Source organism: Zootoca vivipara, chromosome 11 (assembly GCF_965207765.1).
Source record: "Zootoca vivipara chromosome 11, rZooViv2.hap1.1, whole genome shotgun sequence".
NCBI lineage: Eukaryota > Metazoa > Chordata > Lepidosauria > Squamata > Lacertidae > Zootoca > Zootoca vivipara.
Genome location: NC_142594.1, coordinates 57,735,572 through 57,763,288, shown reverse-complemented (window position 1 = coordinate 57,763,288; position 27,717 = coordinate 57,735,572). Strand labels below are relative to the sequence as shown.

Sequence of the window (27,717 nt, the reverse complement as noted above, 5' to 3'; positions counted from 1 at the left end):
TACCATAAAAAAGACAATAAGTGCTGGAAATGTAAAAAGCAGGAAGGTACCTTCTTCCACATGTGGTGGACGTGCCCCCAAGTGGGAGACTTCTGGGGAAAGATTTATAATGAACTGAAAAAAGTGCTGAAAAGCACCTTCGTTAAGAAACCAGAGGCCTTCTTACTTGGGATAACAGGGGATGATATCCCCAAGAAAGATGTTGTTTTCTTTCTGTATGCCACAACAGCAGCAAGAATACTACTGGCAAATAATTGGAAGAATGAAGAATTACCAACGGTGGATGAATGGCAGAAGAAAGTGACAGAATATATGGAACTGGCTGAGTTGACGGGAAGACTCCGGGATCGGAGTGAAGAAGCAGCAGAGGAGGATTGGAAGAAATTTAAAAGTTATTTGAAAAATAAACACGTAATAGATTGATTTAGTGGTGGTGAGGGAGTTACAAGGATGTTGTAGATTATACAAGGGTTTGAAAAATAAATATCGCTAGAAGATAGGGAAATTAGAATTAAGATGAAAGATATAGTTTTGAATGTTGTAAAGATAAGGAAAAATAGATATAATATTATGGTAATATTGCTGCTAATTTAGAATTCATGTAAGATATAGAATTTACTAAATATGAATTGTAAGGAAGCGCAGCAGGAGGAGGAAGAGGAAGTCACTAGATTAGAAATAAGGTTTTAAAAAATAAGAAGTTTTTGAATTTTGTATATTTTTTCTATTTTTGTGTGTATCATTTTGTTGTATTTTGTATTTTTTTGTATTGTTTGTGCTTATTGTGCTTAGTATTTTTGTATGTATAAAATCCTTAATAAATATATTTTTTTAAAAAGTCATATCAACTTATTGAGAGGGGAGGGGGATAGGAAATCTGCCCAAATGGAAATGAGAAGCACCAGGTGCGCAACGGATACCAGGTGTCTGCTGGTTGGGGTAAAAAGAGCTAAGTGATCTCAGAAAGGGAAGAAAAGGATGTTCCAGCTGCCTTGGACCCTGGCCTCATAGATCAGCAGCTGCCAATATGTTTTCCAGGGGCACAATTGTGCCCTCGACACCTTCCCCTGCACACACACACAGCCATTGAACTCCCCATGCCCACTGCCAGGGCCTGAGAGGGCTTTTATGTGGGTTAAACCACAGAGTCTAGGGCTTGCTGATCAGAAGGTCAGCGGTTTGAATCCCTGCAATGGGGTGAGCTCCCGTTGCTCGGTCCCTGCTCCTGCCCACCTAGCAGTTTGAAAGCACATCAAAGTGCAAGTAGATAAATAGGTATCGCTCCGGTGGGAAGGTAAACGACGTTTCTGTGCGCTGCTCTGGTTCGCCAGAAGCAGCTTTGTCATGCTGGCCACATGACCTGGAAGCTGTACGCTGGCTCCCTCGGTCAGTAAAACGAGATGAGCGGCGCAACCCCAGAGTTGGTCACGACTGGACCTAATGGTCAGGGGTACCTTTACTTTTAAGCATTTAAAAGATGCCCCCATATATATCTAATTCAACATATAAACAATAATCTTATATTGATGGCCACCAACATGGATGACTTTAAAATAGGATTATTGATTTATTTATCGCACACTGGGCTTGTCCACCCTTCCTCAATCCCATGCCTAGAAAACACCGGTCTGAGTGGTTTCCCCCCTTTTGAAACTCCTCTCCGATGGAACATCAATTCCTGGGAAAGATGATTGACATGAGCGCTAAAGAGAGGGTTTCCTGTGGAGAGGCAGCAAAACAAGGAGAAGTGTGGATAAGGCACAGAATTCCATGGATCCAAAATGTTAAACCCACATTAGGCTTAAGGAGGTTGTGAAGGGAAGGGGGAGGAAGGTCGTGAAACAGTGCCACACGGAGGACGTGCAATAATGATGGGAGAAAGCAAATTATCCTGCTGTCTTTATTGATGATACTGCTTCCGTTTACATTGGAGGACGAGATCTTCCTGCTGCTCCTCTGCCTTCTTTGGAAGCTTGTCCGGAGGAGAAAAAGGAGCTCACTGTAGAAGTAAATGCCTGTTGGAAACAAACCCAGCGTAAGTGTTTGGTGTGGAGTCAAGAGAAAGGGGGAAATATGTCAAGGGGAAGAAGGGGGGAGTTCTCAAATAAGCAAGAATTTATCCCCCCTCCCTTATGCTCATGGGAGAGACCTCAAAAGTCATCTAGCCCAACCTCTCAATAGGGACCCCCCCCAGCCTCTGCTTAAAAACCTCTAATGAAATAGCATTCATGGGAGGATTAAATGGGGGGGGAACCACGTGCGCCCCCTTGAACTCCTTAGAGGAAAAGGTGGGATATACATGCATTAAATTAATGAATTCCTCCCCAGGAACATAAAGTTCAGGGCTGATTTCCTTAAGAATGGATAGGTTTGATCTTCTTGCAGTCCTTGAGAGTCCCATGGACTGCAAGAAGATCAAACCCATCCATTCTGAAGGAAATCAGCCCCGAGTGCTCAGTGGAAGGACAGATCCTGAAGCTGAGGCTCCAATACTTTGGCCACCTCATGAGAAGAGAAGAATCCTTGGAAAAGACCCTGATGTTGGGAAAGATTGAGGGCACTAGGAGAAGGGGACGACAGAGGACAAGATGGTTGGACAGTGTTCTCGAAGCTACGAACATGAGTTTGACCAAACTGCGGGAGGCAGTGCAAGACAGGAGTGCCTGGCGTGCTATGGTCCATGGGGTCACGAAGAGTCGGACACGACTAAACAACAACAACAAAATGTTAAGTCTCAATCCATTTCCTTGTACTTTCAAGCTGCTTGTTCAGCTCTTACCCTCTGGAGCAACTTTTCCAAGTTTGAATTTGGCTACCATGTTAGTCATCAGCAATTGGAAAAGACAGGGGCCCAGTCCTATTCTTTGCACCCTACCTCCACCACCCGATGTTTCGATTTCTTCTTCTGGTGCATTTCAGGGTTTTCTTTAGCATTCATTTCACCTTCCACTGGTTCCTCTGCTACTGTCTGCTTTGAAGTCCCCCCAGGATTCCTTCCCTCTGACCTCAGTGACATCTCCATCGTACGCGGCATGAGATACGGCTGGTCCCTATTCTCCTGAACCACCTTCTCAATCAGAGACAGCAGCTCTTCCGCCTGGCTGGCCCTTTCCTCTCCCGTCCCTCTGTTGTTGAAAGCGCAGCAGCGGCTCTTGCATTCTCTCACCAAATCCTGCAGGGCTCTGTTTCTAGACAGCTCTATGTACTCCTCTAGGCTTTCTGTCTCTAGGTCTTCTTTGCGGGTGAACAAGACGATCATGTACTTTGTGGCCTCTGAGCCAAAGACCTCCTCCACCCTCTTGCCGGCCACAACGTCTTCCTCAGCAAAACGTCCGGCCTGCGTCACAAACACCAAGGCGTGGGGACCTGGCTCACAGAGAGAGAGGCACTTCTGGATCTCTGGGTTATTCTGCTGCTCTGGAAGGCAGGCGTCAAAAATGGCCGGAGTATCAATGACGACCACTTGTTTCCCCTCCCACTTCTCTGCTCGGACCTCTCTGTTGCAAGTCTGGGTCACTGGCTTCGGAGAGAGTTTGGATTCAAAGGTCTTCTGCCCCAAAATGGTGTTTCCTGTGGCACTTCTTCCTCCACCAGGCTTCCCAACAAGGACGACCCGCACTTCTGAATCCTTGTGGGATCGACTCACGTTCTCAGGCTCTGTTGGAAAGGAATAAGGAACATGAACAACACTCCCACTTCCTCCATGCTTCCCAGGCACAGTCCTCAAGTTATAGATCTGTGTCCAATGACCTGGTCTTGGTTTCCCCAAGAAAACCTGTTCTTTAAAGCTGAATCAGAGCAAATGTCAATCCTTGGAAAACCTGAATTGACATTACAAATTACAAGGAAGGGGATTTCTTGGCAGTAAGTTGTTAGACAGTGGAACAGTCTCCTTTGGGAGGTGGGGGACTCTCCTTCCTTGGAGGTTTTTAAGCAGAGGTTGGATGGCCATCTGTCAATGCTGCTTTAGCTGAGATTCCTGCATTGCAGTGGGTTGGACTAGGTGGCACTAGGGCTCCCTTCCAATTCTATGATTCTATGACATTTGCTTTGATTCAGCTTTAGACAGTCAGTTGTTGTGGGGAAACCCCACAGCAACAAACAAACAAACATTCTCAGACACAGAGTTTTAAATCATGGGTGTTTGCCTGGAATGTGTTGGGTAAAATGTATGTAAGTGTGGATAATCTCTCAGTGTCAACTGAAACAGCATCCAGGGCTGTCTGAATTCCTCTGGACCCCATTTAAGGTGTTATCCAGGGCTCTCAAGGCCAGACTGACCTGGGACCAAGGGGTTCCCTGGAGCCCTTCTCCCTCCATCGGTCGCCCCAGATCCACCTGAGATTGGCAGGGGGTTCCTTTCCTGCTGTCCTGTTGGTTGGGGAGGCTCAGGGTGCCCCAATGATGTGGTGTGGCCAGGACTTCCCAGTGGTGAGGATGCGGTTGTGGAGTCTTTTCCCCTGGAAGAATCTATCGGATTCAGACTTTCTGAAACAATATTCAAACAAAACAACTATCAATTGAAATTCACATTTCTCTGAATTTATCAGTGCAGTTTTCCAGCTGAGTAAGGTGTACAAAAATGTACACAATAGGGTATATGTTGAAATGTGGAGAGTTGTACTTAATAGTTGGGGAAAGTGAGAAGGAGAGAGAAGCCAAAACTTAAGAGATTCTCCCATCCGTAATCAGGAGGAAGAACACAGATGTCCACCGGCCTATGTCTGGGCTTGCACTGACTCCACTTGGGACATTATGAGGGAGGGTCTGAAGGGGCTTCTAAGCACATTCAGCCAAACACAATTAGAAGCCACCCCACAGCCAGGAGCCCCAATGACCCAGAATTTCCAACCACTGGGTCGCTGGGCACATGGTTTGCATGTGTGAATCAAATGCTTGCATAGGTCTCATGTGACTGATTGCAGAAAGCAAGCAAAAACATGCATTTCCATCCTTTGCAAAATATTTGCAAGCTACAGAGCCACCCCCTTTTAGGTGCAGGATTTGGCCCTACTTTGAGCTCTTCCTTGAACAAAGAAGAAATGCAGGTACTTGGTGGGTCTCTTTAAGGAAGGGCTACCTTGGGAAACTCAACTCAGGGAGGTCTATAACTGCTTCGGAATCATAATTTGATTCTACCTTCAGGGAATTCACTTGGTCCTCTTTCATCTGTGTCCATTGCCTCTTCCTCTGGTTTCATTTCGGCTGCATTTCTTGTAGATCCTCTTGGAAACTGCTCAAGGAAAGGCTTCTTCTGGTTGTCCATCATCATCTGCTTAATTTTCACCAGCAGCTCCTTCACTTGCAGCTCCTCCTCGTCTCCCATCCCTCTGTTGTTGAAAGCGCAGCAGCGGCCCTTGCATTTTCTCACCAAATCCTGCAGGGCTCTGTTTCCAGACAACTCTATGTACTCCTCTAGGCTTTCTGTCTCTAGGTCTTCTTTGCGAGTGAACAAGACGATCATGTACTTTGTGGCCTCTGGGCCAAAGACCTCCTCCACCCTCTTGGCGGCCACAACGTCTTCCTCGGTGAAACGTCCGACCTGCGTCACAAACACCAGGGCGTGGGGACCTGGCTCACAGAGAGAGAGGCACTTCTGGATCTCTGGGTTATTCTGCTGCTCTGTAAGGCAGGCATCAAAAATGGCCGGAGTATCAATGACGACCACTTGTTTCCCCTCCCACTTCTCTGCTCGGACTTCTCTCCTGCAAGTCTGGGTCACTGTCTTCAGTGAAGATTTGGACTCAAACTTCTTTTCACCCAAAATGGTGTTTCCTGTGGCACTTCTCCCTCCTCCCGTCTTCCCAACAAGAAGAATCCGTAGATCTTCATTGAGGTTTGTCGTTCTGCTCTCCCGTGCTTTGGCGGTCTCTGGAAAGAAATTAGGAAGATGTCTAGGAATCCAGGACTGTTTTAAAGAGATGTCAATTTCATGGCACGTTGCAGTAGCCCAACTGAGAGATTACCTCGTAGAAACACCACCCAGGTTCTTATTCTCAAGAAAGGCCCTAAGCTGGCATGTCAGCCAGGAGTGAAAACAACATTGACCTGGCCGCACTCATACCTTGGAGACCCAAGTCAAGAACTATTCCTGCAGCACCACTAAGTCTTGTTCCTTAAGGGAGAGTGGGCTGCTCGTCTCCAGATTTGTGGACCTGCCTCTTGCCTGGGAATTCACCCCCTGAATTAACCTCACCCCTCTAACTGTCACCTCACCCCTCTAACTGTGGCCCACGAATGGTCCAACCTTCACCATTCCCATCACGTGGTTCTTTCAGAGGAGGGTCAGGAGAAAGGAGAGACTTACCTTCAACTTCCTCTCTCCATTCATCCATTGTCCAGGCAGAATGCTGAGCTGGAAGAGAACCAGAAAATGAAGTTCATTAGCTCCTGCAATCCAGTCTGACTAGTACTTTGCACGAACTCCTCTCCATCACCAGAAGAAACTTATAATGTAAAATAAAAACTCCTGAAAGAACCTCAAAGCACCATATTCTGCCCCTGCAGATTTGGGATTCAATTACTAGGGAGGCAGTTGATGAATTTTTTTACATGCATTGGTCCTAAATTACGCTTGCTAATTTTTCCTATTGATAATTTCATTGTTCTATCTTTTTGGAAACGGCTCTGAAGGTGTGTGGTTTTTATCACCAACAGGTATATAAGCATTAATAAATAAACATGCCTAACACTTTGTCCTTCATAATCTCTTGCAGGAATTTCCCCACCCTCTACATTTGCAGGCATACTTGCTTCGCCCTCACCACCCCTCAAATGGTTGGGGGGAGGGAAGCACCCAGGTATTCCCTTCCTTCAGCCAGAGCTGCATCTCCCCCCCCCTTACCTGCTTCTGCTGCTGCCTCTGGAGTCCCTGGGAGCCTGGCCTGAAACCCTCCCTTCTGCAGCTCCCAGGCAGGTGGGCTGGTTTGGGGAGGGCCCTGAACAACTCAGAATGATGAAAATACCCTCCAGAGATGACAGCCTCTTAAAGGCAGCTGCTTTTCAGTGGGGGAGGGGCTGATGCTAACCAGTTCCACTCCAGCACCTCTCCCCCCTCTTGCCAGTGGACTCTCTCCCACTTGCTTCCTTCTGCTGCTGCTGCTGCTGAATGTCACCATTTCAGCCCCCCAAAACCTCCCCACTCAGAAGCCCTGGAGAAGTCACTGTCAGTCAGTGTAGACAATACTAATCTAAATGGACCAGTCAGTCTAGTTCAGTACAAAATAGCTTCCTATTTTCTCCGGGTGATTTGGGGCAGGGGGAACAGCTCAGCAGTTGAGTCTCTGGTTTGCATAGAGATGGTCTCGGGTTCAACCACTGGCATCTCCGGGGGGGGGGGCATTGCTGAGCCAGGTGACGTCTCCTTGCAAAGGGAGCTTCGGGTGTTCCTAAGACAAGAGAGCAAGCGGTACCTTCTTTGTGATGGTCCCTCCGCTCTGCAGTTTCTTGTCTCCCTCTCTGTCGATGGCTGACTCTGTTCTGAGCTGAATAAAATGGAGATGGCAAGCATGAGCTCGCATCCCAAGTATTTCTTGGCTAGCAGCCAGATCATGTTCTGAGAAGCCAAAACAGCTCCCCGAAATTGCATTTCTGTTTCTATTGGCTACTGGAGAGGACAAAACTGTCCTATGGGTGGGAAATTTAAGAGGAGCTGCATTTGGTCTTCTGCAGTTCTTGGAGAAGCACCCCAGAGCAGCCGCAGCCACAGGAGGAGACCCAAACAGAGGGAGACCCACACGGAGGAAGACCCACACAGAAGACGGACCACAGGTTGGTATTGGGGACCAGGGAGCAGCAGCCACAAGGTTTGACTTTGAGTCTTTTGTATCTCAACCTGTGTCAGAGATAAAATAAAAAATAAGAGAATTCCTTCCAGTAGCACCTTAGAGACCAACTAAGTTTCTTATTGGTATGAGCTTTCGTGTGCATGCACACTTCTTCTTCAGATACACCAATAACAAACTTAGTTGGTCTCTAAGGTGCTACTGGAAGGAATTCTTTTTTTAAAATTTTGTTTTGACTATGGCAGACCAACACGGCTACCTACCTGTGTCAGAGATGCTCAAGGTCTTGGTTGTTAGAGCTCTCGAAAGCAAAACTTTGGCTTGTGTGTATAACCGTGAATCTTTTCCTTTTGATTAAATTTGCAGTTCAAGAAGCCCCTCCATGGTGGATTGAGCCTGACAATCTGCAGGAACATCCTTCTAGGGGTTTTAAAGTTTATTTTTAAAAGAATATGTCCTTTTCCCTTTTTTTTCCTCGGGCCAGAATTGCCTGAAATTTGCAAACATGGAGACTGACAAATCCCAGAATTAGAGCTGCAGTTTCTCCTTTGCCATTTTGGGGTGGGTACAAAAAGAAAAAAGAAAATATTAGGATGGGGGAAAATGGGAATGACTTCTTCTGCCCCACAGCAGGGATTTTTCGGAACACAGTTTCTCCCTGCAAGAAAGATCTCTCTCCATTGAATTGGATAGAGAAAGGAGAGGCAAAGGAAAGAGCAACGGTCCCTCTGAAAAATCAATCTTTCGTTGGCATCTCTTCCCAAATCACTGGGAATTGGGAAAGGGGCCGGGCGGGTGTCGGAAAAGCCAGTGGTGCGAGACAGGGATCCGCAGATGCAAAAAGTACACAGACAAGTGCTGAGAGAGCTCTGAGCGAAGTGCTGAGCGAAGTGCTGAAGATTACTCCTAGCCCCAGCTCCTTTATTCAGAAATTCTCCCCTCGTAAAATACATTAACCCAGTGGTTCCCAACAGGTGGTCCGGGGACCCCCAGGGGTCCGCGAGCTATGCCAGAGGGGTCCGCAAGATGCAATTAGAATAAAAAATATATTAAATATATTTGTATGATAACAGATTTTTTGTTTTGGCTGCTTCCTGCATGAGCAGAGTCTAGCGCAAAACTAGAATTAGATAGAGGCAGTAGTTCTGCTGTATGCCATTTACAAACACTACTGTTTTGCAAAGAGGCAGCGCGCGCATTCTACTAACGCTCACCTCCCCAAGTTGCTTTGCGCACGTCGGCTTCATTTGTGCGCTACTGCGCAGGTACCCTGTCTTCTCCATTCCCCTCCCTCCTCCCTGGCGCGCGCTGCCTCTTTGCAAAACAGTAGTGTTTGTAAACAAAGCGTTGTTTTTTGCGGAAGCTACAGTTCGCGTAGTTAAAAATGGACCGTTGGTTAAAAAGTGGTTTGTTAAAACAACAAAGGCCTACAGATGAAGAGGAAGATAATGCATTTGATGTTCAAGCAACTGTAAAAAATGTATAAATATAAAATATAAAAAGACTGGATTGGGAATTAATGGGGGTCCTTGTCACAATAGCGGCTCGATGAGGGGTCCTCGAGAAAATTTTGTTGGGAACCCCTGCATTAACCATTAACACATACATCACTCATGCCAACAAGGAAGATGTGTAAACAGACAGACTGGCGCCAGTGGTCCTGTGGTCCTGTGGTAAATCACTTGATGGATTACCCCCCAATAAACCTGTGCCTTACACAGAGAACTCCATTTGTACATTCCCACAGAGTATTTCATGTGTAGATTCCCACAGGCGGGGGGCGGGGAAGCTGAGAAAATAATTCAGTGATCAAGACCTCGACTTGCCGGTCAAAGTGAAATCTCCCACCTTCCCTCCTCTGTTCTCTCCAGCCCATCTGCACTCAAACTCAGGTGGTTTCTCCAGTCCGGGGGGGAGACAAGGCCGGGTCCCAAAGAAAGCAAGGGAGTCTTTCGCCATGAGGGAGAATTTGCTCAGTTGGCAGGGCAGCTGCATTGCATGCAGAAGGTCCGAGGTTTGATTCCCGGCCTCTCCAGGTGGGGCTGGGAAGCTCCTGCCAGTCAGTGCAGGCGACATTGCACGAGATGGAGGAAGGGTCCCACTCTGCGTAAAGAGTTCCCAAGTCTAGAAAGAGAACCGTACCTTCTTCTCTGCGGTGTCAGAGAGCAGCTGCGCTTTAGGGGCGTTGTTCTCTCTCTCTCTCTCTCTCTCTCTCTCTCTCTCTCTCTCTCTCTCTCTCATGTGTGGACCAGTGATTCGGTTCAAAGAGGAATAAAACGGGAGGGGCGAATCCAGCACTCCTCGTTCTCACCCTGCAGCAGTCCGCGCAAATATTTCTGGCTAGCAGCCCAGAGCCCTTTCTCAGAAGTCAGGGATGTTTCTCTGACTTCTTTCTCATTCATCAAAAGAGAATTGCCAAGCGGAGACGACCTCTGCTCGCCCCACTTAGTCTGCACCCGAGAGGCAGAGGAGCCCCACACATGCATCTCTCAGACCCACAGGTTGGTGTTGGGGAGGCGCGACTGAGCAGCAGCTGCAAAAGTTTAAGGTCTGAATCTGTAGCTTTGGGAAGCAGAGCAGTCTGTTTTGGAGAGGCTCCGTGTCTTTCCTGTTTGTCTTTCAATTTGGGACTCTGGTAAATTGGGCAAAAAAAATGAAAGGCACAAATACAGGATGGGAGACACCTGGCTTGAGAGCAGTACATGTGAAAAGGATCTGGGAGTCTTGGTAGACCACAAACTTGACATGAGTCATAGAATCATAGAATCATAGAGTTGGAAGAGACCACAAGGGCCATCCAGTCCAACCCCCTGCCAAGCAGGAAACACCATCAAAGCATTCCTAACAGATGGCTGTCAAGCCTCTGCTTAAAGACCTCCAAAGAAGGAGACTCCACCACACTCCTTGGCAGCAAATTCCACTGCCGAACAGCTCTTACTGTCAGGAAGTTCTTCCTAATATTTAGGTGGAATTTTCTTTCTTGTAGTTTGAATCCGTTGCTCCGTGTCCGCTTCTCTGGAGCAGCAGAAAACAATCTTTCTCCCTCCTCTATATGACATCCTTTTATATATTTGAACATGGCTATCATATCACCCCTTAACCTTCTCTTCTCCAGGCTAAACATACCCAGCTCCCTAAGCCGTTCCTCATAAGGCATCGTTTCCAGGCCTTTGACCATTTTGGTTGCCCTCTTCTGGACACGTTCCAGCTTGTCAATATCCTTCTTGAACTGTGGTGCCCAGAACTGGACACAGTACTCCAGGTGAGGTCTGACCAGAGCAGAATACAGTGGTACTATTACTTCCCTTGATCTAGATGCTATACTCCTATTGATGCAGCCCAGAATTGCATTGGCTTTTTTAGCTGCTGCATCACACTGCTGACTCATGTCAAGTTTGTGGTCAACCAAGACTCCTAGATCCTTTTCACATGTACTGCTCTCAAGCCAGGTGTCTCCCATCCTATATTTGTGCCTTTCATTTTTTTTGCCCAAGTGTAGTACTTTACATTTCTCCTTGTTAAAATTCATCTTGTTTGAGTCAACAGTGTGATGTAGCAGCTCAAAAAGCCAATGCAATTCTGGGCTGCATCAATAGGAGTATAGCATCTAGATCAAGGGAAGTAATAGTACCACTGTATTCTGCTCTGGTCAGACCTCACCTGGAGTACTGTGTCTAGATCTGGGCACCACAGTTCAAGAAGGATACTGATAAGCTGGAACGTGTCCAGAAGAGGGCAACCAAAATGGTCAAAGGCCTGGAAACGATGCCTTATGAGGAACGGCTTAGGGAGCTGGGTATGTTTAGCCTGGAGAAGAGAAGGTTAAGGGGTGATATGATAGCCATGTTCAAATATATAAAAGGATGTCATATAGAGGAGAGTGAAAGGTTGTTTTCTGCTGCTCCAGAGAAGTGGACACGGAGCAATGATTCAAACTACAAGAAAGAAGATTCCACCTAAACATTAGGAAGAACTTCCTTAACAGTAAGAGCTGTTCAGCAGTGGAATTTGCTGCCAAGGAGTGTGGTGGAGTCTCCTTCTTTGGAGGTCTTTAAGCAGAGGCTTGACAGCCATCTGTCAGGAATGCTTTGATGGTGTTTCCTGCTTGGCAGGGGGTTGGACTGGATGGCCCTTGTGGTCTCTTCCAACTCTATGATTCTATGATTCTAGATATGTGGAATACGCAGCTTTGTTTCCGCCCCCCCTCCTCCCATCCCTTACAATTGCAACTCTCGAAATGGCTGTAGCTAACATTCTTTCCCCTTTCCGTCTTGGGAAACTTTTAGGCAAAGGAGCCGCTCCACACAGAGTTAAGACTGCCAGCCTTCAGGCAGATCCGGTCAGGCAGTGGCTCCCAAACTGGGAGGTATGACCATAAGGGTTGGGGTGCAGTGGGATGTCCTAAGGGGGCGGCAGGGGGACGCTGGAGCTCAAATGGCTTTTGAAAAGCTGGTACTATCACTGAATCTAGTTCACCTGCATGGCTGAATGAATTAAACAAAATAGTTTTCAATGATTGTGCAATTGTTGCTTTCCTGCAAAATGTTACTGGGTTACTACCTACCTTAGTAGGTGGTGCAAAATACTATTCTGAATAATACTTTTTAATACAGTAAATTAGGGGGCAATAGGAATGTGTTTATGGGACCAAGAGGGGGTGGTCCAGAAAAGTTTGGGTTTTTGCACAGGGAACCTTTTAAAGCGCATTTGTAAAGAATTCTGGAATGGGGTTTTTTCCTGTCAAAAATGGCTGCAATCTGCTGACATGCTCACCCTTTCTAGGGGGTGAAGCCTGCCAGTTCCCACAATGAATTTGTTCACTGGTTGGACTCAATGGCTTCAAAAGTCTGCTCTCAGGGGCAAAGCTAGCCTCTCCCCCACCTCCCCAGGTCTGTGAGTAATAGTGAGGATTTTTACTCTGGTGGGAAGCCCCATTAAGTTCTGTGGAACTTACTCCAGGAAAATATGGGAAATACCCCTGTACGGTACTGTTGACACCAGCATTAATTTTGCATTAGCATTTTTTTTTTATTTTAAATTATTTTTTATTGAAGTTTTCAAACATACAAGCAAAAAATAGAAAAGAAGAAAAATAATGAAAATAATAATAATCATATTTCCAAATGTATATAACCTCATCAAACATATAACCTAAAAAAGAATAATATTTTTTTTAACAATTCATAATCTTATAATTCATAATTCAATAATGGACCTCCTCGAGTGCCCTTTCTAACAGTTCATTACTTCCCCAACTTCACAGGTACCAACTTTTAATCTCTTATTTCATAACCCACAACCTACATAATTGCTTGAAATCTCCCTCAAATATCAATTCTACAATACTTTTTATAATATATTCTAAATTTCTTCCAATCCTCTTCCATCTTCTCCTCTCCCCGGTCGCGTAGTTTCCCGGTCAGGTCAGCAAGCTCCATATAGTCCAACATCTTCATCTGCCATTCCTCCACTGTAGGTAACTTCGGTGTCTTCCAGTACTTTGCTAACAATACTCTCGCAGCGGTTGTGGCATAAAGAAACAAATTCCAATCTTTGTTAGGTATTTCTCTTCCCAGTATGCCCAATAGGAAGGACTCTGGTTTCTTAACAAACGTGTTTTTCAACACTCTTTTCAGTTCATTATAAATCTTTTCCCAGAAATCCTTAACTAATGGGCACGTTCACCACAAATGATAGAATGTTCCTTCTGCCTCTTTACATTTCCAACATTTGTTATCCTGGTTATGGTATATCTTAGCAAGTTTGACTGGCATCAAATACCATCTATAAATCATTTTCATCATATTTTCTCTTAAAACAGTACATGCAGTAAATTTCATATTCTTTTCTCCATAACCTTTCCCAATCTTCCATCATAATATTATGTCCCACATCTTTTGCCCAATCTATCATAACCTTTTTTGTCCGTTATCTTTCGTGTGCCACTGCAACAATAGGTTGTACATTCTGGAAAGATTCTTTGTCTTTGGGTCTAGCAATTCTGTCTCCAGCTTGGATTTTTCCAATGAAAAAGCATTTTTCTTATCTATTTTATACAATTCATTTATCTGGTGGTATTGGAGCCAGTCATCTAGATTACTTCTTAACTGCTCATATGTCTTTAACTTTAGCTGGTCTCCTTCCTCCACCAGAATATATCTATACTTGGGCCATCTGGCCTCCATATTCAATTTGGATCTCACCTTAGCTTCCAAAGGTGAGATCCATAGAGGTGTCCTCCTCTCTAATATCTCTTTATATTTATCCCAGACCTTTAACAATGATTTCCTAATTACATGATTTTTGAATCCTTTGTGACTCTTGACCTTGTCATACCATAAATATGCATGCCATCCATATACATTATTGTATCCTTCCAAATCTAACACATCTGTATTGTCTAATAAACACCATTCTTTCAACCAGCAAAAGGTAGCAGCTTCATAATAGATCCTAAGATCTGGCAGGGAAAAGCCTCCTCTTTCCTTAGTATCTGTCAACAGTTTATATTTAATTCTAGGTTTTTTCCCTTGCCAAATAAACTTGGAAAGTACCTTTTGCCACTCTTTAAAACATTCCACCTTATCAATAATCGGCAATGTTTGAAACAAAAATAACATTTTTGGCAATACATTCATTTTCACAACCGAAATTCGTCCTGACAGGGACAATTTTAAATCTGACCATCTTTCCAAATCTTTCTTAATCTCATTCCAAACTTTAACATAGTTATTTTTATACAGATCCAGGTTTTTCGAAGTCAAATTCACCCCTAGGTATTTCACCCTCTTCGCAAACGTTAGACCAGTGACCTCCTCCAACAATTTTGCGTTAGCATTTTAAGGGTTGCTTACGAAGCAGGAGGCACACGGAGAGATGAACCTCGGATTCTTTTTTTAACATTATCAGACTGAGCAAGGCAACCATGTGGGTGGCAGGATTATAGTGACGGATGGAGGCCTTTGCCCAGAGGCACAATGAAGGACTGCAAGGAGGTCCCAAAGGGGGAGATGTGTCTGATACAGGGATGCTGAGAAGGTGCATGAAAAATGAGTCCTTGAGCTGAAAACTGACATTTGGAGAATCTCATCTCTCTTCTTCTTTCTCCATAAACAAAAGATGTTTCTCTCCCAGTTAGTGTAAACAGAGGCAGAGATCTGCATTCCTCCTCCATTACTGATCTGTTTGCTACTTTCCACACAGACCAAACATTAATTGTATCTTGCGATGGCTCCATGTCTCTCTCCTTCTCCTCTGAATTTTTGACCCAGGCCTCCCCTGCATTATTGTGCTGCTCTTGTAGAAATCTTGGCCACCTTCTTTGGTTCAGCAGATTAGTATACTAGATTTTCTCTGAGCTGCCCAGCCTGGGCTGTTGCTTGCATCCAAATCTGTCACCTTTAATCTCCAGAACTTTGTCAGTTACCTCGATAATAATAATAATAAATAAATTTTTTATACCCTGCCCATCTGGCTGGGTTTCCCCAGCCACTCTGGGTGGCTTCCAACAGAAATATTAAAATACAATAATTTATTAAACAGTAAAAGCTTCCCTAAACAGGGCTGCCTTCAGATGTCTTCTAAAAGTCATCCTCTAAAACTCTGTAGTTGTTTTTCTCTTTGACATCTGATGGGAGGACGTTCCACAGGGTAGGCACCATCACCGAGATGGCCCTCTGCCTGGTTCCCTGTAACTTGGCTTCTCGCAGCGAGGGAACCGCCAGAAGGCCCTTGGTACTGGACCTCAGTGTCCGGGCAGAACGATGGAGGTGGAGATGCTCCTTCAGGCATACTGGACCGAGGCCATTTAGGGCTTTCAAGGTCAGCACCAACACTTTGAATTGTGCTTGGAAACGTACTGGGAGCCAATGTAGGTCTTTCAGGACCGGTGTTATATGGTCTCGGCGGCTGCTCCCAGTCACCAGTCTAGCTGCCGCATTCTGGATTAATTGTAGTTTCCGGGTCACCTTCAAAGGTAGGCCCACGTAGAGCGCATTGCGGTAGTCCAAGCGAGAGATAACTCAGCATGCACCACTCTGGTGAGACAGTCTGCGGGCAGGTAGGGTCTCAGCCTGCATACCAGATGGAGCTGGTAGACAGCTGCCCTGGATACAGAATTGACCTGCGCCTCCATGGATAGCTGTGAGTCCAAAATGAGTCCCAGGCTGCGCACCTGGTCCTTCAGGGGCACAGTTACCCCATTCAGGACCAGGGAGTCCCCCACACCCACCCACCCCCTGTCCCCCACAAACAGTACTTCTGTCTTGTCAGGATTCAACCTCAATCTGTTAGCCGCCATCCAACCTCCAACCGCCTCCAGGCACTCACACAGGACCTTCACCGCCTTCACTGGTTCTGATTTAAAAGAGAGGTAGAGCTGGGTATCATCCAAATCGATACATCCAAATGAGATGAGAAGGCCTCAACTTTTTTCAGTCTCTGCCTTGTTAGGTGGTCCAAGAGAAGCAGCGTTTTGGAGGTGGGAGACAGATAATAACTGAGAAATGTAGAACTTGCCCCTGTCCCCTGGGCATGGGATGGTAGGGAGATGAATAGTATTCCCAAGGACAGCATAGGAAAGACTATCTTTCTTTGCACCAGGGCTTATGCAAATTGCAAGGTGCAAGCTTTAAACTCACACAGGGCTCTTCTGTATGTTAGCTGTTCAGACAAAAAACAAGGGACAACAACACTTAGGACTCGACTACAGTGGAACCTCAGTTTATGAACACCTCGGTTTATGAATTTTCGGTTTATGAACGCCGCAGACCCATCTGGAACGGATTAATTCATTTTCCATTACTTTCAATGGGAAGTTCGCTTCAGTTTATGAACGCTTCAGTTTATGAACAGACTTCCGGAAGCAATTACACCCATGCTTCAGTTTATGAACGTTTCAGTTTAAGTACTCCGCGGACCCGTCTGGAACGGATTAATCCACTTTCCATTACTTTCAATGGGAAAGTTTGCTTCAGTTTATGAACGCTTCAGTTTAAGTACTCCGCGGACTGTCTGGAACGGATTAATCCACTTTCCATTACTTTCAATGGGAAAGTTTGCTTCAGTTTATGAACGCTTCAGTTTATGAACAGACTTCCGGAACCAATTGTGTTCATAAACCGAGGTACCACTGTATATGTATCTGTACTCTCTTCAGCTTACAGCAGATGGAGAAAACTATGCTTACCACTAAATCCTTGGCATAATTGCAACTCTGGAAGTTATTATGTAGAGTAGGCATAGGCAACCTTGGCTCTCCAGATGTTTTGGAACTACAACTCCCATGATCCCTAGCTAACAGGACCAGTGGTCAGGGATCATGGGAGTTGTAGTTCCAAAATATCTGGAGAGCCAAGGTTGCCTATGCCAGTGTTTCCCAACCTTGGGTCTCCAACTGTTTTTGGACTACAACTCCCATCATCCCTAGTTAGCAAGACCAGTGGTCAGGGATGATGGGAATTGTAGTCCGAAAACAGCTGGAGACCCAAGGTTGGGAAACACTGGCCTATGCCTGATGTAGAGGATGCTCAGAGAGCTCACCCCGTCCCCGTGCATGAATTCAGTGAGCTCATGTGGCGGAGGAACGGGATATTGTTTTCCAACCCCAGTCTGAAGGCCGCTCAGCTGTGCCCTCTGGCAGACCCTCTCTGTTATGTAAGCAGAGTCACGCTATATTTTCTGCACTTTTAAGACCACGGTGGGGAAGGGAGTTTCCTCAGACTGCCAAGGCTCTTTGAGTGATAACTCCTGCCCTTGTTTGCCTGAAACACGCAAGGCTTCTTTCCTTGAGAATGGCCTTTCCTGCTCTTCTCAGTCCAGCCAAGGAATTGGATAGTGAAAGGCATTTTCCTTTTCTGCTCAGTGGGGAACAAGACATCCAGAGATTTGGACAGTGAACCAAAGCCAGGTCCACCTTGGGATCCGAGGCAAAGCAAGTCCCAGTCCCAGGGGTGGCCATTCAGACTGGGGGAGGGGTGGAAGGCAGGGAGCCCAAGAGTAGGCGGAGCCAGAATCACTGAGAGGCGGAGTCAACTCCCTTTGCTGTTGCCCCCTTCTCCTCCCTACTGACTTCTACCAAGGCAACTCGGAGGCTGAGGAGGAGGAAGATGTTCCCAGCTGCACCCTAGAGCAGAGGAAGGAAGGAGGGAGGGAGAGAGGATGAAGTGGGGGCTGGGGGAAAGCCACCTGAGCAGGGTGGAGTAGTGCCCCACTTGCCCCAATTGACCAGCCTCCATTCTGGGGCAGCCATCAGTGAGGGTCACCCCTGTTTTGTGGGACTTGCCATTTCTCCCCCAGACATCCTTTCCTTTCAGCACATACTGCAGGGAAATGGTGGCCCATGGCTCCCCAGAGGATTGTATCCTACCAAGAAACATATCAGATACTAAGGCAGCAGATCCTCCGGACTCCTTTCAGATGCTAACTGTGGGTCTGAGGGAGACATTGTGGCAGATCCACAAGTCCATGACTCTCATCCTCTGGAACCTCACCAAAGGTTGAGCTAAAGTGTCTTTTGGAAGAAGCAGAGATGCTTTTCATTTGCTACATAGGTGTGACGTTTTAGTCAGTGAGAATCTGGGGGTCGGGGGGGGGGTGTCTTATTCTGAACATGGGCCAGTGGGGTGGCATGGAACACAAGAAGAGTGAAACACACACATGGTGGCCAGATATTTGTGACAGCGGACACTTAGGAATATCCCTCTGTAAATGGTAAAAATAATTCTGTGAGGCAGATTTTTTTGGGGGGGGGGATGGGACATTCCTGCCTAATACAGAAAGCTTCCCATTGGCTGATTCTCTGCTTCCTTTTGCTTCCAACCTAGAAATCCTGAATATTGGCTTGTGAATTTTTCTTCTTGTCTCAATATGGCTGGGAAAAACACAGGTAAGACCAAGCTCCTTTGATCTCATTCTCCCAGATTCCTGGACTGTGTTGGATGGAATCAATGTAACTAAGGGAGAGACATGAGCTTGCTTCATGGTTTGTTTCCAGACCATATTCAAGGTGCTCACATTGGTGTTTAAAACCAAAAATGACTCAGGCCCCTATACCTGAAAGACCCCCCTCTTTTCCTGCAGACCCTCTTGGGTGCTATGATTGGGGGAAGGGCTTGTTTTGGTTGTTCTTCCACCTACGAAAGGTCAGAGATTGTGGCAGCCCAGGGCCTTCTCTGTGGTGGCCCCATAGATGTGGAACTTCCTCCCCAGAGAGGAGCATCTGGAGCCTTCATTGTGCAGCTTCTGGCAAATGCTGAAGATGCTCCTCTTTGGAAGCTTGAGGTGTCAAACTTTAGCACCCGTCTTATTTCTGCAATTTTAACCTCTTTGTAACTTTGTGTTTTAATTGTAACTCAGCCTGGGACCTTGGGGTGAAAGGTAGCCGATTATTACATGAGCTAAAAGATGCAGTTCAACCAAAATATATATGGAAAAACATAGAACAGGGGGAAATGCACACAAATATGCATATATCTGGAGGGAAATTAATTGTATTGGGGGAAATCGCTCGCAGAAATGTTTATAGTGGGCATAAATGCACTCAAATGTGTATTGGGTTGTTGTTGTTTAGTCGTTTAGTCGTGTCCGACTCTTCGTGACCCCATGGACCACAGTACGCCAGGCACTCCTGTCTTGCACTGCCTCCCGCAGTTTGGTCAAACTCATGTTCGACTCATGTATTGGGTTAAATGCACTTAAAAGGTGTACAGATCATCATGCCCAAAAGTGGAGAACTGAACTTAAGTCTGCAGAAATGAGAACCAGAGGGAAAGAGAACTTGGCAGATCCGTTTCTCCCTCCCCACAGCTCCTGTGTGATGGAGATGGACAGGGGAGGGATGGTGTCCAAATTCTCCTCAGTTTCCTCTCTGGCCTCTGTGACAATGCAGAAGAGTTGCTCACCCACCATCTCTTGCCTGTTTCTTGTAGAACTGAGGATCGCCCTGGTCGGCAAAACTGGAGCTGGGAAAAGCGCAACAGGAAACACCATCCTGGGGGAGAAAAAGTTTTCCTCCTTCATGTCCCCTTCCTCAGTGACAGCCAAGTGTCAGAGAGAGGACACGGTCATTGATGGTAGGAGAATTGTGGTGGTTGATACGCCTGGCTTTTTTGACACAAATGTTCCAGAAGATGTGACTGCCAGGGAAATCAAGACCTGTGTGAAGCACATCTACCCGGGAGCCCATGTCATCATACAAGTCATTCAACTGACTCGTTTCAGCAAGGAGGAGAAAGCCGTGGCTTGGTTGATCCAGAAGATCTTCAGCTGCAAAGCCAAGGACTACATGATCATCTTGTTCACCCGGAAGGATGAGCTGGAAGATAGGCCTTTCAAAGAGTTCTTGGCGGAGGGAGACAAGGATATGCAGAAGCAGATCGCCCAGTGTGGCGGGAGATGCCTGGCTTTCAACAACCGGGCGAAAGGGCAGGAAAGAGAGGAGCAGGTGGCCGAATTGCTTGGGATGATCGACCACCTGGTTGAAAGGAACAAGGCAGCCCCCTGCTACACTGAAGACATGCTGGAGGAGGACAAAGAAGAGGTTGAGAAGATGAAGAGGAAAATACGAAGGGAAGTGGAAAGGGAAATTGAAGATGAGAATAGAAGAAAGAAAGAAGAGGAGTCTGACTCAATGTGCAACATACTGTAATGCGTCTAGTGAGAATGATCCAATTAAATACCGGAACATTTTCACTCTCAGTAGGGAAGTGCTAAAATGCTTCCGTCTGTCCTGATTTCCACTTGGACTTTCAGCCAGTGCTTTCTGTTCCACTGCAATTGGTTTATTTTGCACAAATCTCTATTCCATTTTGTCGTCCACTAATGTGGAAATGCATATACTTTGATGTATTTTTTTCATAGCACACAATAGACCAGGCATCCCCAGACTTTGGCCCTCCAGATGTTTTGGACTACAATCCCCATCACCCCTGGCCACTGGTCCTGGTGTAGCAGGGGCCCAAAGGGCCTCAATTAAGGTGATAATGTAAATCCCTATAAATCCTGGAATATGCTTGTTATGTACCGCAACCTGATTGGCCTGCTGGAGCAGCCAATCAGGCGGCTGGCAGAAGTGAATCTGCTACCTGATTGGCCTGTAGGAGCAGCCAATCAGGCTGCAGGCAGAAGTCAATCCACAATATAATTGGCCCACAGGTGTAGCCCTGAAGTAGCCAATCACGCAAGGCCCATTGTGTAAATAATGTATATAAGCAGATGGTTTTGGGAAAAGAGCCATTCGTCTTCTCTTCTCCTTGATGACTATGAGCTGAATAAAGAGCATGAAATTCACTCTCGACTCCGAGTATATTTCACTGGCGACGAGGATGGGATCCTGCTGAGCTGACCGCCACCACGCACTGCACCGCAGCACCGCCACCTGCTGCACCGCTGCATCGCACCGTGCATCCAGGCTTCAGCTCCAGGACCCAAGGAACCCAGAATGGCAACCGACAGCAGCTTCTCGCCATTCAAACCAGCATTGGGAGACTGGGAAGGGTACGCCGCCCGTTTCAACTTCCTCCTGCAAGCGAAAGAAGTCACCAACGATGCCATGAAGAGGGCGACATTCTTCAGCGTCTGTGGAGAGGAGACGTTTGAAATCGCCCGGGCTCTCCTTGCACCTAGAGATGTCGCTACCGTCTCTTACAAAACAATAATGGAACGGCTGAAGGAGCACTTCTCACCACAGCCCTCGGTGGTAGCTTGCCGAAATGCCTTCTACGCAAAGCGGCAAGCCCCGGGGGAAACCATAACTGGGTTTGTGACCTCCCTCCGCCAAGCCGCCCGGTTATGCAACTTCTCAGAATTGGAGAACATGCTTCGTGACCGCCTCGTCGGTGGCCTGAGGGACAAGATGTTGCAACGACGCCTCTACGCCAAAAAAGACCTCACGTTCCAGATTGCTCTGGAGGAAGCCCTGGCAACCGAAGCCGCCGAAAGGTCAACGCAAGAGGCACGACCGGCCCCGCCATCCCAACCGAGGGTCTACCACGAAGACCTCACCGACGAATCCGAATCTGACAGGGAGGAAGTACACAGAGTACAGCGGCGCACTCAAGCAGCACACACACCACAGCAGCCTCGACGAGAAGGAGGGAACTGTGCAAGCTGCGGGGAGAACCACGAGAGGAGGACCTGTCGTTTCCGCAACGCAGAGTGCAGGCAGTGCAGAAAATTAGGACACATCGCCCGGGTGTGTCGGGCTCGACTCACACGTCGACAAGCATCAGATGACCGACCCAGGAGCCCCAGGTCACACGGCACCATGCACCAAGGCAACTCGACGGAGATCACGGACTATCAGGTATTCCAGTTGCCCCATCCCAGCACAGAGAAAATTTATATAGAGGTACAGATAGAGGGAGCCCCATGCCGCATGGAGCTGGACACGGGTTCAACTCTATCCATAATCTCGGCCCGAACATTAAGGGAACTGTGCCCTAATGGGGGTCCCAAACTAAGGCCGGCCCCATTCACCCTCCGGGACTTCCAGAAACGTAAGGTCCCTACTATGGGGGTGGGGACCTTCAGGGTGCAATATCGAGGGCGAAAGCAACAATTGGACTTGCTGGTAGTTAAGGGCCCCTACGTTAGCTTACTGGGACTGGCATGGTTTGGACCTCTGGGGCTAGCCGTTACCGGGGTGAACCGCACTAGCTTACAAGTGGACGTGGACGCCATATGCAAAGAGTTTCCAGGGGTTTTCGATGGGGCATTGGGACGATATACAGGACCCCCCATTGCCCTACAGCTAGACCCCGCTGTACGACCCATCAGGCACAAGGCCCGCCGGGTCCCGTTCGCCCTGAAACCCCGCATAGACGAGGAATTGGACCGGCTCGTGGAGCAAGGAGTGCTGGAGCCGGTGCCCAACGCCCCCTGGGAAACTCCAATTGTCACACCCGTCAAGCCTAACGGTTCGGTCCGCATCTGTGCAGACTACAAATGCACCATAAACAAGGCTCTCACGGCCCATGCATACCCAGTGCCAGTGGTCAGCCATGTCCTCGCCACCCTGGCTGGGTCAAAAATCTTTGGCAAACTGGACTTGGCCCAAGCGTATCAACAGTTGCCTGTGGACGAAGCCACAGCAGAGGCCCAGACGATTGTGACGCACAGAGGGGCATTCAGAGTAAAGCGGCTGCAATTTGGCGTTAGCGTGGCACCAGGCATATTCCAGAATCTAATGGACTCTCTCCTTAAAGGGATTCCTGGCGTCACCCCCTTCTTCGATGATGTACTGATCGCCGGGCCCACACCAGAGGAATTTGAGGACCGCCTCCGCTCCGTCCTGCACCGTTTCCAGACGGCGGGCCTCAAGGTGAAGCGGGAAAAGTGTTTACTGGGAGTGCCGCAGGTGGACTTTCTGGGATTTAAGGTGGACGCAGAAGGGGTCCATCCAACCGGTGACAAGGTACGGGCCATTTGTGAGGCCCCAGCGCCCAAGAGCAAGCCCGAACTTCAGTCATTCTTGGGACTATTGAACTTTTACCATGCCTTCCTTCCCCATAAGGCAGCGGTAGCGGAGCCCCTACACAGACTCCTAGATAAAAGGGCCCCTTGGGTGTGGGGCCAGCGACAAAGGGCCGCATTCCAGGCAGTCAAGGACTTGCTCGTCTCGAACTCGGTCTTAGCACACTTCGACGAGAGGCTGCCAGTGGTGCTGGCATGCGACGCCTCTCCCTATGGCATCGGCGCTGTCCTGGGACACCAACTCCCGGCTGGAAGAGAGGTGCCGGTGGCATACTTCTCCCAGACGCTTGCTGCAGCCGAACGAAACTACTCACAGATTGACAAGGAGGGTCTGGCAATCGTGAAGGGCGTAAAAAAATTCCATGATTTCTTGTACGGGCGGCCCTTTACCATAGTGACTGACCACAAGCCGTTGCTTGGCCTGTTTGCCCCTGAGAAGCAGACCCCCCAAGTGTTGTCTCCACGTGTCCTCAGGTGGTCAATTTTCCTTGCCGGCTACCAGTATGCACTAATCCACCGCCCTGGGAAGGCGATGGGCCACGCAGACGCCCTCAGCAGGCTACCACTACCAGAAACAGGCCCCGACCCAGCGCCTGCGCAAGAGGTTATGACCCTGGAGCTGCTTCCCGACCGACCCATTCAGGCACAAGAAGTTGCGCACCATTCCACAAAAGATAGGGTCATCTCCCGGGTCCTGGACTGGGTGTGGCGAGGATGGCCCAGCAGCAGCCCCGGGCCAGAATTCGCTGGCTACACAAACCGCAAACATGAACTGTCGGCCCACAAGGGGTGCCTGTTATGGGGAAGCAGGGTTGTTGTTCCCCAGCCCCTCCGCAAAAGGGTCCTCACAGCCCTACACGAGACACACCCAGGGGTAGTGAGGATGAAGGCCCTTGCCAGGAGTTATGTGTGGTGGCCGGGGATTGACAGAGAGATAGAGGCCTGGGTCCAACACTGCCAGACCTGCCAAGAATCCCGCCCGGATCCCCCAAGGGCCCCAGTCCAGCCCTGGGAGTCCGCCCGACATCCATGGTCACGCTTGCACGTGGACTTCGCTGGCCCCTTCCAGGGAAAAACATTCTTCATAGTGGTGGATTCCTACACCAAATGGCTGGAGGTCGCACTGGTACCATCCACTTCTACGGCGGCAGCCATCCGGGTACTACGTAAGCTGTTTGCGACCCACGGGCTCCCTGACACCCTCGTCTCGGACAATGGAACCGCATTCACGTCAGAGGAGTTCCAGACCTTCACAGCGCAGAACGCCATCCGCCACATCCGCTCAGCACCATTCCACCCTGCCACCAATGGCCAAGCGGAGCGCATGGTGCGGACCACCAAGGACAGCCTCCGCCGCATGACACAAGGGGACTGGGAATACCGCCTTGCCACATTTCTTCTAGCACAGCACAGCACCCCAAGCACAACGACGGGCCGGAGCCCAGCTGAATTACTAATGGGCCGGCGCTTTGACGTGCTTTCGAAGTGCTAGGTTGGCAGGAGCTGGGACCGAGCAACGGGAGCTGATCCTGTCGCGGGGATTCGAACTGCCGACCTTCTGATCGGCAAGCCCTAGGCTCAGTGGTTTAACCCACGTCCCTGTAGCACCTCTGTAGCAACTGCATATTTGGAATCTGTGGAAGAAAGAGCTACACAATTGTGTTTATAACTGCCCCAAGAAATGGGACCATTTCCATACATAAAAAACATAATGACATGTTTACTTATAGTATTCAGGGTTCAGAAGTGCCCGGAACCCCTGGCTGGGATCTCACTCAGCTCGGAGACTTGGGTAGCGTGCAGCAATATGTGATGTTGCATTTTTGTAATATTTAGCTTAAGTTGTCTGTGGTTGCTTCAGTTTTCTGTATCACGTAAAGATGCTTCAAATATATTGAGTGGTATTATAAAAAATTAGATCAGCGTTTCTCAACCGCTGTTCCGTGGCACAGTACTGTGCCGCCCGACGCTGGCTGGTGTGCCGCGACGCCTGGCGGCCGCCAATCTTTCACGGAGCATTCTTCCCTGCAGGGAAAGAAAGCAGGAGCAGCATACTCGCATGTAAGCGGCTGCCGCTTGCTTTCCATGCAGGAAGAGGGGACACGCGGGGCTTTCCTCCCTGCAGGGAAAGAATACAGCAGCCGCTTACTCGCATGTAAGCAGCTACGGCTTTCTTTCAGTCCAGGGAGAGGGGATGCAGGGGGCTTTTCTCCCTCGTGGAGCTTTCCAGCTTTTCTCCCTCCTCCCTCCTCTGTGCAGGGAAATAAAGCGGCACCCGTTTATGCGCGTGTAAGCAACTGCCGCTTTATTTCCCTGCAGCTTCTTTCTTTCTCTCCCCACCCCCACTCGCCTCGGTGGAGCCGGCTCTGGGCTGTGCTCCCTCCCCTTCTCCCTCTCTCCACCTCCCCTCCCCTCCCTCCGATTGAAATCTACCTTAGCATGCCTGCAAGTATGTGCATTTAAACATCTGTGCATTTAAGCACTGTCGTCTCTCTTTTGGCTTCATTTACTGGTATTTAAAAAGCGGGGAGAGGAAGAGATACAGAATAAATTACAGTCATAATTATATAGTCAATATAGGGCGGCACAGAGTTAATTTTTTTAACTTTTTTAATGGTGGTGTGCCTCGTGATTTTTTTCATGGAACAAGTGTGCCGTGGCCCAAAAAAGGTTGAGAAACACTGAATTAGATAACCCACTGTATCCTGACAGGCAGGCTCCCAGCCTTGCAGGAGAGCAGCTGAGGTCTCCAGCCAGTAAGCCATTGTACAAAGGTGAAAGAGGGGTCAGTGGGTGGAATGGGGTTTTTTTTGGGGGGGGGAGGAAGGAGATGAGACAAGTGCTCTCCTTCCACCACAGTACCTTCTCTCCATCTAAAGACACGTTACAGTCAGTTTAAATGCAGGGCTGCATTTGGTTCCTGAGCCTGATAGTCTTTCTTAATGCTAGCCTAGCACCATTCACAAACTACCATTCCTGGCAGGTGCACACCATTTTCTGGCTCGCCTCTGGCAACAAAATGTCTGGGGCCAGCCCAAATTAGAATGAACCACATGCATTTGCAAGCCTGCCCTTGTTGCATTTGCACAGTTTCCTACACTGTAGGGGCGTGTGCAAAACAATTTATGTGCAATTTTTTTAAAAAAGGAAATGTGCAAAGCATCTTTGCTGTCTCGGTTTTTTGTCTTCCAAGTGCCCAAGATCTGTCCTCCAGTTCACCCCTTGCTGCCTTATTTGGAAACAGGAGGCTTGGACCAGACTTTATTTCCTGCCAAACATTTGATTTAATGCTGCTTATACCCTTGTATCTAACAACTGTGGATGGGGGTGGAATCAGGAAGGAGGCTGTGGCACACAGGGAGGGGATTAACCCTTTCCTTGCCTCCCATTGGCTCCTCTGGAAGCACAGCCCGTTCCTGGAAGTTGATATTTGTATCCATGAGTCAAGCTGCTTTTCTGGGAGACTGAAGTGCACTGTCAATTGTTATGGATCCTCTCACTGAGGAAAAAGCAATAGAATTAAAGAGTTGGAAGGAACCCCGAGGGCCATCTAGTCCAACCCTCTGCAATGCAGGAATCGTCTTGCCCAGCTGGGTCTTGAACCCACAATCCTAAGATGAAGTCCCTCATCCTCTACCGACTTCCTGGAGTCCCATCCCTCTCAGAGATGGGGATGCACGAAACGATATTTCAGTTAATAGTCTTCAAATCACACTGCCCAAAATACTGAATGTTCCCCACGCGTAATGAATAGACTGAACGTGATTTCTGGAAAGGTTTGCACCTCTAGAGGCGGAAAGCAGGTAGCAGACTTGCGGGATGATTTTGCATGAGTGATGAGAGAGGATATCCCACCCCCTTCCTTGCCCAGCTGCAGCACAACAGCCCTGCAGTGTTGCCCGTGGGTCTCATTCTCCGGGTCTCATTCTCCGTGGGTCTCATTCTGCTTTCAGCTCAGATGCCGAGGGACCTGGGATGCACCAAAGCAATTACTTTAAAAAACAAACAAACCCCTAGCCATCCTCCCCCACCCACTCGCTGAGCTGGAGGGATTTTTTTAGAGGGGTTTCAAGGGAGCCAATTCTTATCCCATGACACCTCCTGCCACTAGGCAGACTTTGGCCTCTTCTCCATCCCAGCCTTTCCTTGGGATCCAGCAGCCTCTATTTTGGGGAAGGGGGAGAGCCAAGGTAAACCCCCCCAGTGACCACCCCCGTCTCCCTTGTGGTTGGTCTGGGTATATGTGGGCTCCTTGGGGCAGAGTCCTTGGCACAGAGGAGGGGGCAGCCCTTTCAGGGCAGGCGCAGAAGCAGGAATTCTGCACGAAGGGGGAGGAAGGGGGGGATTTGGTGCCCTCGGCTTGCCAAGGGTTAAAAGGAGCAGAGCTGGATTCCTAGAGAGGACAGCAAGTAAAGGTCCTCCCTGGCCAAATTCCCTCCCTCCCTTCCGGTTGCTTTCTTCT

General features: G+C 48.2%; 2 protein-coding genes across 8 annotated transcripts; one reads left to right on the top strand and one right to left on the bottom strand.

The window, feature by feature from the left end:
• Positions 1 to 1,881: 1,881 nt before the first annotated feature.
• LOC118092287 (GTPase IMAP family member 8-like) lies at positions 1,882 to 10,037 on the bottom strand. Of its 5 annotated transcripts, none has more exons than XM_060280504.2 (6): positions 9,927 to 10,037; positions 6,308 to 6,355; positions 5,140 to 5,871; positions 4,282 to 4,488; positions 2,876 to 3,657; positions 1,882 to 2,015 (listed from the first exon to the last, which is right to left on the bottom strand). In XM_060280504.2, exons 2-6 carry the CDS (start codon positions 6,333 to 6,335, stop codon positions 1,923 to 1,925), a joined length of 1,842 nt encoding a protein of 613 aa, XP_060136487.2. In that variant the 5' UTR covers positions 6,336 to 6,355; positions 9,927 to 10,037; the 3' UTR covers positions 1,882 to 1,922. The 5 variants fall into 5 exon arrangements, with proteins under 5 accessions (XP_060136487.2, XP_088510519.1, XP_034986082.3 ...); XM_088654393.1 differs by having other exon boundaries at positions 4,339 to 4,488; XM_035130191.3 differs by lacking the exon at positions 9,927 to 10,037 and adding an exon at positions 8,048 to 8,322.
• On the top strand, positions 7,614 to 20,792 carry LOC148684333 (GTPase IMAP family member 4-like). 3 transcript variants are annotated; one of them, XM_088654414.1, is made up of 3 exons: positions 7,662 to 7,770; positions 18,608 to 18,669; positions 19,712 to 20,788. In XM_088654414.1, the coding sequence occupies exons 2-3, from the start codon at positions 18,651 to 18,653 to the stop codon at positions 20,428 to 20,430; spliced, it is 738 nt and encodes a 245-aa protein (XP_088510540.1). In that variant the 5' UTR covers positions 7,662 to 7,770; positions 18,608 to 18,650; the 3' UTR covers positions 20,431 to 20,788. The 3 variants fall into 3 exon arrangements, with proteins under 3 accessions (XP_088510539.1, XP_088510540.1, XP_088510541.1); XM_088654413.1 differs by lacking the exon at positions 18,608 to 18,669 and having other exon boundaries at positions 7,614 to 7,770; positions 19,712 to 20,792; XM_088654415.1 differs by lacking the exons at positions 7,662 to 7,770; positions 18,608 to 18,669 and adding an exon at positions 10,191 to 10,285 and having other exon boundaries at positions 19,712 to 20,786.
• Positions 20,793 to 27,717: the final 6,925 nt, after the last annotated feature.

Excerpts from the sequence above, each read along its gene's own strand:
- LOC118092287 (XM_060280504.2), bottom strand. The coding sequence starts at position 6,335 with ATGGATGAATGGAGAGAGGAAGTTGAAG. Across the intron at positions 4,489-5,139 it reads ACCAAGTGAATTCCCTGAAG|AAAGTCTGAATCCGATAGAT; the intron begins GTAGAATCAAAT and ends ATATTGTTTCAG. Across the intron at positions 3,658-4,281 it reads AGGGAACCCCTTGGTCCCAG|AGCCTGAGAACGTGAGTCGA; the intron begins GTCAGTCTGGCC and ends CCTTTCCAACAG.
- LOC148684333 (XM_088654413.1), top strand. The coding sequence starts at position 7,629 with ATGGGTGGGAAATTTAAGAGGAGCTGCATTTGGTCTTCTGCAGTTCTT. Across the intron at positions 7,771-19,711 it reads ACACAGAAGACGGACCACAG|AACTGAGGATCGCCCTGGTC; the intron begins GTTGGTATTGGG and ends TGTTTCTTGTAG.